Source organism: Asterias amurensis, chromosome 2 (assembly GCF_032118995.1).
Source record: "Asterias amurensis chromosome 2, ASM3211899v1".
Taxonomy (NCBI): domain Eukaryota; kingdom Metazoa; phylum Echinodermata; class Asteroidea; order Forcipulatida; family Asteriidae; genus Asterias; species Asterias amurensis.
Genome location: NC_092649.1, coordinates 1,667,728 through 1,679,117, shown reverse-complemented (window position 1 = coordinate 1,679,117; position 11,390 = coordinate 1,667,728). Strand labels below are relative to the sequence as shown.

The 11,390-nt window shown below is 38.7% G+C and overlaps 2 protein-coding genes across 3 annotated transcripts; one reads left to right on the top strand and one right to left on the bottom strand.

Moving 5' to 3' along the window:
• Positions 1-243: 243 nt before the first annotated feature.
• On the bottom strand, positions 244-3,693 carry LOC139954567 (thioredoxin-like protein 4B). Of its 2 annotated transcripts, none has more exons than XM_071954430.1 (4): positions 3,580-3,693; positions 2,498-2,675; positions 1,075-1,226; positions 244-409 (listed from the first exon to the last, which is right to left on the bottom strand). In XM_071954430.1, the coding sequence occupies exons 2-4, from the start codon at positions 2,627-2,629 to the stop codon at positions 244-246; spliced, it is 450 nt and encodes a 149-aa protein (XP_071810531.1). In that variant the 5' UTR covers positions 2,630-2,675; positions 3,580-3,693. The 2 variants fall into 2 exon arrangements, with proteins under 2 accessions (XP_071810531.1, XP_071810532.1); XM_071954431.1 differs by having other exon boundaries at positions 3,548-3,596.
• An 89-nt stretch (positions 3,694-3,782) lies between these two features.
• Positions 3,783-10,992, top strand: LOC139933778 (tRNA methyltransferase 10 homolog C-like). Its single transcript, XM_071927982.1, has 2 exons — positions 3,783-3,872; positions 6,147-10,992. Exon 2 carries the CDS (start codon positions 6,180-6,182, stop codon positions 7,518-7,520), a length of 1,341 nt encoding a protein of 446 aa, XP_071784083.1. The 5' UTR covers positions 3,783-3,872; positions 6,147-6,179; the 3' UTR covers positions 7,521-10,992.
• Positions 10,993-11,390: the final 398 nt, after the last annotated feature.

Below are 11,390 nucleotides of genomic sequence, written 5' to 3'. Positions count from 1 at the left end.
GTTGATATCGATATCGAAGTCAACAGCTTTTAGACCCTGATGGATAAACCGCAAGAACTTGAAATCGATGCTCTAAAGTGCTCCGCCATGACACTCCAATTGTATCCTCAGTTGGTCATATCCAAAGTGATATGAAAGTGGTACACCCTCGGAGGGTCAACCTGTCGCAGTCAGGCTAGTCGCAGTGAGTCTTCAGTAGTACAAGGCTCAAGTTCTGGAGGTTCCTGATGCTTGGTCAGGAGATCATATGTCCTGGTAGAGCAACTCGTACTGTGTGATGTTTTTTGGATCGATGGGGGAGGTGACCATGACCTTTCCCTTCATAGCTCCACGGTAGATGATTTCGACGAGATCGATGAAGTCCTGCTTCGTCTTAAAGCTCCCGATAAACTTTGTGTGATCAGGAGTCCTGAAATTAGAATTTTAAACAGTTTTTGTTTGGGGTTTTTTAGTATAAAAAATACAGTCAATTCTTAACTTTTCAAGTTTACTTGCTTGAATCCAGGCCTTGGCTCCAAGAGCGAAGTTGATTTTAGACAGGCTTGTGACTTTATGTAAACCAAATTGCTTAGATAAGGGTTGTGTCACAGTTTGGTTGGACAAAACCTCCAAGACAAGCCTGTGAACAACAAATTTTAGGATCACACATACAAAATAAACTGCAATTTGTACAATTGGTTCAATGTTTTATGTCTTCTTTATCTTGTTATTTTTTAGTGTGTACAGCCAAGGCAAAATTTCATAGAGCTGCTTAAGTTGCTTAAAAATTTTCTGCTTAGCACAAATAAGCAAGAAACCAGTCACAAATTGTATATGTGGCATGGTATTTGGGTTGGTAACCCTGCTCTGGTAAGCATTCTGCTAAGCTTCTTGTTGTGTTTAAACAGCTCTATGACATTGGGCCCTGGGGTGGATTTCACAAAAAGGTAATGACTAGTCTTATCTCAAGTTGGGGCGAGTTAGTGTTACTCGTCCTAACTTAGGACTAACCTTAAAGTTTTACTAGGACTCTAGTCCCAATTTAGGAATTGAACCCCAGTTCACTTTGAAAGTTGATTTAAACTTTATGCATACCCATAGTCCACCTTCATGTGTTGTCCATTGAAGAAAAAAACAGTTGCTGGTATGAGTGTGATGTCAAAGTATTGCAAATAGACTGGCACACTGTCTGCGTCAACGCAGTAGATGGCAGCCATCTTGGACAGATCATGGGCAGTCTTGGCAAGCTGTTGGTGAAAAAAATTATTTGAATTGATCAAATTTATGTTTGTCTATTAATACCATTATTATGTTGCATAAGTTTTGATTGACAAAGTTATCCCGGGTCAAGTTGATTGACAAAGTAATCTTAGGTCAAGTTAACAAGACAAGCCCAGTGGTATTGGGTTTTTTTTTCTTTCTTAATTAAACATCTTGGTCTCAAAAGAATGATGATCAAATGTTGAGTCTCACAAATACCGCCCATTAAACAGACAGAAGAGATCAATCTTCTCTTACATGTCTTAGGGTTTTGTTTAAAGGCAGTGGACACTATTGGTAAGTACTCAAAATAATTATTAGCATAAAACCGTACATGGTAACGAGTAATGGGGAGAGGTTGATAGTATAAAACATTGTGAGAAATGGCTCCCTCTGTAGTGATGTAGTTTTCGAGAAGGAAGTAATTTCCACGAATTTGATTTTGAGACCTCAGATTTAGAATTTGAGGTCTCGAAATCAAGCATCTGAAAGCACACAACTTCGTGTGACAAGGGTGTTTTTTCTTCATAGTTATCTCGCAACTTAGACGACCAATTGACACTAGCCTCCACAGTTGGTGTATCTCAACATATGCATAAAATAACAAACCTGTGAAAATTTGAGCTCAATCGGTCATCGAACTTGCGAGATAATAATGAAAGAAAAAACACCCTTGTCACCTGAAGTTGTGTGTGTTTAGATGGTTGATTTCGAGACCTTAAGTTCTAAACCTGAGGTCTCGAAATCAAATTCGTGGAAAACTACTTCTTTCTCGAAAACTATCACACTTCAACCTCTCCCCATTACTTGTCACCAAGAAAGGTTTTATGGTAATAATTATTTCGAGTAAATACCAATAGTGTCCACTGCCTTTAAAGGAAAAGGGTTATAAAAATGTGTTCTCATTTTGATTCTAGTCTCTTCTCATTTTGATTTTGGTCTTGTAAATGAAATCCAGGTCCAGGAAAGATTCTTAGTTACAAGTCTTGCGGTCTTGTGGATTCTCCCAATAAACATTGGACCTCTGTGCGCTAAAACGTGCATGTGACCTCAGCGTACCTGTAGCAGTTATGCAAGGGGGAGCTATTGACTTCTTACACAATACAGAACATGCCTCCAAACTGCGCGTAATTTTTGGTGTCAACTTGCTTTTGTGCATGTTTGTATACGATTTTGAAACCAAAAATTACACCCAGGATTGGCACATACGCTGTGCGTATTGCAAGGGGTCTTTATAACCACAAGGCTGTTTACTTACAATTTCATCGAGCTGAAGGCATGTTAGATCGGTATTGCGTCCAAACCGAAGGACAAGGACCAAGTCTTGTGTCGTCTTAATTACTTGGTCTATCTCCTTCTTACTTGCCAGCTTGGGAAGGAGGAAACTCATCCTGACTTTCTCATCCTTATCAAATAATGTCTTCAAACTGTCATGACTGTAAAACAAAGAAAATGCTGAATTTAGTTTGTCATAATACCCCTAAAACTAATAGTACTCTCTAGTCCAAGAGATTATGAAGTTTGTTTCGCTATCGTCTCAAATAGGGGAACAACCCTCGTGGTTGTAATCATTATTATGGAACAAACCTCGAAGTTGTTGACCATAAAGCGGAACAAACCTTGTGTCGTAGTTGTAAAATATAGCGGAACAAACCTTGTATTGTAGTTGTTGACAATCATTATTATTGAACTAACTTTGCAGTTGTAGATGATATTTAGCAGAACAAACCTCGTAGTTGTAAACCATAAAGCGAAACAAACTTCGTAGTTTTGTAGATGATATAGCAGAAAACCTTGTACTTTGTAGTTGTAGACAAAATTTTATAATTATGGATGGAACAAACTTCGCAGTTGTGGATTATGTAGATGATAGCGGAACAAACCTCATCAATATTGTCATCATGCACACAATATAGCGGAACGACCTTCAGTTCCACCCACCCCCCCCCCCCCCTTATCTAGAAACCAATACCTAAATGAAGAGATATTCACAATTCAATGGCTGAATCACACCTCCATGATCACAGTGGGGGAACTTTTTCTCTACCGTACCTGTTGAGGTTGAAATAGACTCCATGCTCTACCTGCCCCCCACTCTGTCTAAAAAACTCTACCTGCCCCCACCCGCCCCCACTCTGTCTAAAAAACTCTATCTATGGTTTAAAAATTATTTTTTGCACTAATTTTAACATCTTTATTTTTTAGTATAAAATACGAATTTATTTCATGTTGAATTAAAAAGTGGACTACCCGAGGTCACCCTATTTATAAAACATGTGGTTTGTCTTATATTGCCTACTTTACTTACTGTGTATCGTATAAAAACGTTCTTAATCTTACCAAGCACAGCTGCGATCGGCCGGTTCAAAGCAGCATAGGTTTTTTTGTAAACAATGCGTAAACAAAAGTTAAACGGGGTCCTACTACGCCCTCTGTTGTTGCTCGTTGTTGCCGGTGTGGTGGCGACGACACTGGTCCCCTGTCTTTATTTGGTACCCTGTGTTCTGCCTCACTGGTACCCGGTGTGCATTCATGCAGCGCAGCTAGCTAGCCGGCCGGTTGTGGAAAGGTTTTGGAAGGGTAATTTCCGTGCCGTCTACCTCACTTTTGTGATCGGTAATATCTTTAAAATGGTGAGTAAAATTGTTAATTGATATAGATTTGAAACTAAGATCCTCCATGGATTGAATGAGTATCATAATTAGCATGATAAGTCTACTAACTATCATTATTCAATCATCATGGTAAAAATAATTTATATTTATTAGAATTAGATAACATTGCCCCATGACAATGATGTTGATTGTTTAAATGAATGCTGGTCATCTCGCCACCTGACAAGCTCGCCCTCAATAAAGTGGCCCCCTGCAAAGTCGCCCCCTACCCGGCTCGCCCCGGGTTGAAATAAAGTCGCCCCCTGGCAATGTCGCCCCCAAACAATGTCGCCCCCTAGCAAAGTCGCCCCCTGACAATGTCGGCCCCTGCCAATGTCGCCCCCTAGCAAAGTCGCCCCCAGATGTTGTTCGGAAAATAATTAAGGCTACAATAATTATGGTAAAAAAATATAGTTAAAACAATTTCAGAAAGTAATTAATGTGCTTGTGGAAGGTCTAACCCTAACCCTAACCCTAAGACTAACCCTAACCCTAACCCTACCCCTAACCCTAACCCTTAACTATTTTCTGGGGGCGACTTTGCTAGGGGGCGACATTGGCTGGGGGCGACATTGTCAGGGGGCGACTCTGCTAGGGGGCGACATTGTTTGGGGGCGACATTGTCAGGGGGCGACTTTGTAACAACTCGGGGCGAGCCGGTTAGGGGGCGACTTTGCAGGGGCCGACTTTGTTGTTTGGTGGCGAGCTTGCTAGGTGGCGAGATGACCAGCCCCCGTTTAGATAGCCCTAGTATAGTAGTAGTAGTAATTGTCCTCAACAGTGAATACACTGGACTCCTTGCACTGTTTAATCAGATTATGCCTTTTTTATGGGGTTATTGTATTAAATGTATTTACTTGTCTTTTTAGTAGTTACATGGGGTTGTTTTATTGATTGAATGTTTGTCTTGCTTGTGTCAGACTCAGTGTGTGTATGCATTCAGCATGGAATGAAAATAAAGTGAATTGAATTGAAACTTAAAAATGAAAGTGCAACATTATTCATTAACCTTTGCTTGGGTGGGTCGGCGGTTTAAACCAAATGAATGTGTTCACATGACTTACCTTTTAGTCTTAGCTTGATCTGGTAATGGCTCCCCCGTAGTTCCTTGTAGTTGGAACCGAAACTGGTCAACTCGTACCCAAGTCAACTCGTACTCAAAATATTGTACCCTGAAGTGAACATCGTACCCAGGTCAACTCGTACCCAAGTCAACTCATACCGTACAATGTACATTGTATGCCGAAACGGAGAATTTCCGTGTGGCGTGATTTTGTAAGCGATAGGAAATAAAAATGATGTTCTACCATCATATGGAGCTCACTTTTATTAATAATAATCTCACGAATTTCGTTTTTAATAATGTTTGTTCATTAGGTCTGGGCGAATTATTCGAATATCCGGTTAATGGCGAATAGGTTTTCCTATCCGTAACCGCGAATGCCTTTTTTTTCTTAACCGGATATCCGCATAGGGCGCGAATACCTATTGACAAACCGGATATTTCTGTAATTACAACCGAGTAACCAGATATTCTTTAATATCCGAATATCCGCGGACGTCGGGCGACAACTGACATGAATGTTTTCTCTGAATCCTTATGAAACTTCTATTAAAACAGCATATATTAAGTATTTAACTATGCTCACCTCCGGAAGATTTAAAACAATGACATTTCTGACGTAATTTGTTCAAAGATTACAAAAGTTTTCCTTCACGTAGAGTCAATCACATTCAAAAGAAAAAGCAAATCGCCATCTTTAAATTAGATCAGGTCATTTTTATGAATGAACCGAGTGACACTGTCTAAAACTTATATCAATCCGCCCATATGATCTCATTCACAAACGAACAGCGCCCTCTAGCAGCAAAAAAAAATTATTTTTTATTTTTTATTTTTTATTAAATAGCGCCCTCTAGCGGCGAAAAAATTATTCGAATATCCGGTTAATTTCGGATAGTTGGCCAGCGGTATCCGAATAACAAAATTTCACTATTCGCCCAGCACTATTGTTCATCTCATTTCTGCTTTTTTTTTCGCGAGGATATTCATTCAGATCCATTTTGGTGTCTTTGGCACCCCCAAGTGATGCCCTCTCGACCAATCAGAGTGGATAAACTGTCGTTGGTATTCATGAATGGTTGATTGATGTACCCTCTCTGCTCACAGTCCGTCCAATTATTTCACATGAATTAACATAAAGTTTCCAACGTTGCCTATGATTGGTATATTTTTATTTTTCATTTATTTAGGAAAGGTTGCCACTCGGGTCGAACTAACTCGTCATGATAAGCTTTCAGCATTTGAGAACGCCCATGCAAGCCATTCGGAGGGGTCAGGCAAAAATCATCATTCGTAGCCGTCGAAATGTAAAGCCATCATCAGAATTTTTCCAAATACTCCCAGATTTCATCGAGATCTATGAAGATTCTCACCAAGAAAGGCCCAGTCAGAGGCAAAGACAACAACTGCTTCTGGGGCACTTGTTTCAAGGTTTAAACTTCGACAAGCAAATCAGAAGTTGTCAACTTTCTCCACTGAGCAAATGTTTCAGTACACATGCACATCAGTTTGCAGAGATCCAACTACAGAATACAGAGTGCCAAGAACCAATTTGGGAGTCCACAGAGGTTTCAAGAAACTCTCCTGGACTATTTGCAGGCTTCCTTTCTCTGGAGCAAGAGATTCTAAGGAGGTTAAAAAACGATGAGGACTCATCGGAAACTCATATGCAAAATAATATCAAGAATGTAGCCTGTGCGATCCAGCTGAGACAGCAGTATAAGAAACCAGTTCCTGAAAGAATTCATCCCATGGATCTGGATTATCTTCTGAGCCTCAAAACGAAATCAAGCAGAAATAAACAGTTGAGTTTCTTGGCGAGAAAGGAACATTTAAAACACAAACAGGCTGAAGAGAAACTTATAAAACACAATCTCAAAACACTTGAGAAAAATTCCTCTGTTGAGACAAGGTTGATGACTGTGAGGAATTGTTTCCTCCGACATGGGGTATCTGTCTCGGAGGCAACTGCTCATCAGTGGAACTTGGTCAGGGGTTTGATGTTTGGTCAGCCCATCATGTTTGATCTGAGCTACGAGGGCTTCATGGACCGCCGCGAGGTTGTCAACACTGTCATGCAGCTCGGCCTCATTGTCAAAATCAACAAAACACTGCGAGATCCTTTTCACATCCACTTCGCAAACATACCGCAGAATGGCTTGATTGAGAAGGAGTTTAAGCGAGTCTACGGTGACCAGGTCAACAGTTTGATGGTCAGCATTTCAAATAAAAGTCCTCAACGTTTATACAGGGATGAAGATCTCGTCTATCTCTCAGCCAACTCGCCAAATATACTCACAGAGTATGACTCCAGCAAAGTGTACATCATTGGTGGGTTTGTCGACAGGAGAGTGAAAAGTAATATTTCTCTCGGCAAAGCTGAAGAGAGTGGCATCCCTCATGCTAGACTTCCTTTGGACGAGCACCTTATATGGCACAAGAGCACAAAGAACTTAACATTGGACCAGATGATGTGTATCTTGAGTGAGTTAAAATTGTCTGGTAACTGGCACAGTGCCTTAAAGCATGTACCTCAGAGGAAGCATCTTGGCAGTAGAGTCTAGAAAAAAAAAACTTCTTTTTCAAACTTATTCATTTTTTGGACATACTTAAAATATTGATTTCTAAGTATTTTTGCTGGATTTCAAATATGCAGGATGCTTAGCACTATTTACATTTCTTAAAGGCAGTGGACACTTGGTAATTACTCAAAATAATTATTAGCATAAAACCTTACTTGGTTACGAGTAATGGGGAGAGGTTGATGGTATAAAACACTGTGAGAAAAGTCTCCCTCTGAAGTGGGATAGTTTTCGAGAAAGAAGTAATTTTCCATGAATTTGATTTCAAGACCTCAAGTTTAGAATTTGAGGTCTCGAAATCAAGCATATGGAAGCACACAACTTCGTGTGACAAAGGTGTTTTTTTCTTTCATTATTATCTCGCAACTTATGATGACGACCGATGAGTTCAAATTTTCACAGGTTTGTTATTTTATGAATATATTTAGGTACACCAAGTGAGAAGACTGGTCTTTGACAATTATCAATAGTGTCGACTGTCTTTAAAGGAGGAGGCTTTTAGATGGAATAGTTACGCAAAGTGATACATGTAAACTACATAATAATTATAGTACTTGTTGGTGTTTAAAGGCAGAATATATCTTTGGTTCATTTTTACTTTGGGAAGGTTTTAATTCTTTAAAATTAAAATAATCTGTGCAAATTTCATTTCAAAAGATGGTTAGGTTTTGAAATAATCACCAAATAATATACAGGGCAAATATGTCCTTGTGGGAAGTATTATCCTTAATAGGAATATTACACAATCTGATACAAACTTTGAGGGATAAAACTGACATCTTTTTACAAACCAAAGTGAAGAAATGTTCCTCAAAATGCAATTCCGTTTATACTTGTACATTAATTTTTAGAGTGGTTACCAAAGTTTACCTCCCTTTTGAGTTAATGAGTTTGTTTTGTATAATTAAATAGTAATTATAATGCAATGATGTCATGAATTTAATTTACTTGGCATTTATGTTTAAATAGCTGGTTTGGTTGGTTATTGTCAAAGACAAGTACATGTATTCTCACTTAGTGTATCCCAACATAAAATAACAAATCTGTGACAATTTGGACTCGATTGGACATTTGATAACGAATGAAAATATTCCCTTGTTGCACAAGTTTGTGTGCTTTGATATGCCTATAAAAGACCTCAGGCCTGAAGTGATTTAACATTTTTGAGTGAGAAATTACCTCTTTCTCAAAAACTACATGTACATTACTTCAGAGTGAATGTTTTTTACAAACAACAGCTTTCATAGCTTATTATTACCAAATAGGTTCTTTTTCTTCTAATAATTATTTTGAGGGAATTACCAATAGTGATTTCACAAAGAGTTAGGACTAGTCCTAACTTAGGACCAGTCTTTTAGAGATATTACAAACTTAAGGCCAGTCCTAAGTCAGGACGAGTAACCTGTCTTAACTCGAGATAAGACTGGTCCCAACTTCTTGTGAAGTCCACCCCAGTGCCCTTAAATACTGCTTTCAAATCTCAAAAAAAAAAGGGGGGCTTTTCAAGAAGTTGGAACCAGTCTTATCTCTGTGTTGTTATTTGTGAGTAGTGGTTTAAAAATTAAAAACTTGCCTCTTGAAATACAACCATGAGAACATTGTCTGCTATTTTGTGGAGTTTAAAGTTTTGTTCTACAAAACAGTAGACCTTGTTCCGTGTGAATTGTGATATATTCTACATTTAAATAGTGTTCTAACCATATACATGTACTTCTTATAACCAATGCTCTTTAATAGCTCAAAGCGCCCAATCCAAAAACAATGTAAAGCATTCAATCTAAAGGCAACTATTTTTTGTTGATTGTATTTACAGATTTTCTTTGAGGTTTCATTTCTTTGAATTGAAAAAAAAAACTATTGAGGTGTGTCACCTGATGTCCTTGGAAGCATTCAATGTTGGAAGTATGCCGACTAGAAGCTTTCATAACAGCTATGTGAAAGGCTTATCAAGTTTTAAAAATATTGTGTGACTCTACGGTCCAGGGCCGATCTTTGACGCTTTCAATAGGGCCCCTATAAGCCTTTGTGAGATATTTTTGGTGACACTTTACCGTGACACTTTCAGGTGTGGTCAAATTTGACTTTTAAATGTATACATCCAAACTAAACGGTGTTCTCCTATGGTGTTTACCATATCTTAAAAAAGGCTAAGGCTGTGTCTAAATTGGCAGCTATGGCTAGGCTAGATTTCTATGCATCATGCGTTAAAGGAACATTTGAAACGCAATTGTAACCGTTTGTTACAAAATGCATATGGGTAGAAAGATGTTCTAAAAGTAGAATACAATGATCCACATAAACATGCCTCAAAATTGCACAGTTTTCCTTTTGCTTCGTCGACTAACACGGTTGGCCATTTATGGGAGTCAAATTGTTGACTCCCATAAATGGCTGACCGTGTTAGTTCGCAAAGTAAAAGGAACACCACGCAATTTCAAGGCACATTTGTGTGGATAATTGTATTCTACTTTTAAAACATCTTTCCAACCATATGCATTACATAAAAAAACACTTTATAGACCAACTCGTCCGATCCAAGGCATAGTGTTCCTTTAAGGTGTAGGACGCCCTTAGCAACGCCCTTAGCAACACCCTTAGCAGTAGCTGTACTTTAGGTACCTATTCGAATGGTAACTATATTGTAGTTGGGTGTGACCTGTAAGTACATACGGTTTCCCAGTGGTTCCATACATCATACACGGTTTAATTGTCCGCAGTGACATGTGAGGCTACGCATCAACAGTCGTCTTTGTATATTATTACAAAATAAATAACTATATTTTTATACTTATATTTTTATCTTATCATAATGGTGGTATGAAATTAATGTCAATTGAAACAACAACTATTTGTGTAATATTTCCTTGCTTTCAACTCTCAGCCATTTTTTTGTTTTTTTATGTGTACTTATGTTTCTAATTTGAATAAACATAAAACAAAAGGTCATAACGAATACATTTCAATTTAATAGCCTCGAAACGTCAGGAAATAAAACTATTTTTCATTTCGTACAACGGTCCATTTGGTTGACAAGTTGTTTGCAACAACTAATTCTAATTTCTCACATTTGTAATTTTATTTCATTCTCAACACTCAAATCATGGAGCTTTACGTGTACATGGAATCACCGGCTCTGAAAATCAAGTGCCTGTCTTTATCGCTAATACGCCTTTTCATGGGACGAATGGCAGAGGGCGCACTAACAAAAGACGCTCCATGCCATAGACCTTATCGCAAATACCAATGCGCAAGCGCAGACTGTTGAATGAGGTGCATTGTGGGATATATATGGATCAAATTTGGATACCAGCAAGACCACAATGCACCTAATTCCAAGCTTTACGCGGGCGCCCCGGTATTTGCGAAAAGGTCTATAGTCACCTGGAATTGGTATTTTGTCAAAATAAAGCTTTTGTCACTAAGATATGTGTTTTGATGAGTGGAATATGAATAAATAAATAACTAAGGTTAAAACAAAATTAGTTTCCATTTTATTTATAAATTTGAAAATAAGCCCGACCCGAGAGGGCGCTGTTCGTGACGTCAATCGAGGTGCGATGAATCGCATGCAGTGCCAACGCAAGATAGTGACGCTTAGCGCAATCTAAAAACATGCCCTCAAAGTTGAAACAATATCTGATTTTTTTTTTTTCACGTTAGGCAAATGCTCCTTTATGTTCGTTACGTCTTTCAGGTACCTTCATCGACTTCCCCACTAGCTGGAAAAAGTGTTGGGATGGCGTCATGTTTAGAAAAGAACTTTTCTCTTCATGTCAAAATGTGTAGTGCTCGTCGAAGTGTTAGCTGCACAGCGCTGGAAAAGACGTTGGACCGGACCACTTTGCAAACTGA

Bases quoted from the DNA above. Each gene is read 5' to 3' on its own strand.
- LOC139954567 (XM_071954430.1), bottom strand. From the start codon at position 2,629: ATGAGTTTCCTCCTTCCCAAGCTGGCAAGTAAGAAGGAGATAGACCAA. The intron at 1,227-2,497 runs GTAAGTAAACAG...TTTCACCAACAG, and splicing joins GCCTTCAGCTCGATGAAATT to CTTGCCAAGACTGCCCATGA. The intron at 410-1,074 runs GTATGCATAAAG...TTCTAATTTCAG, and splicing joins CACATGAAGGTGGACTATGG to GACTCCTGATCACACAAAGT.
- LOC139933778 (XM_071927982.1), top strand. From the start codon at position 6,180: ATGATAAGCTTTCAGCATTTGAGAACGCCCATGCAAGCCATTCGGAGG.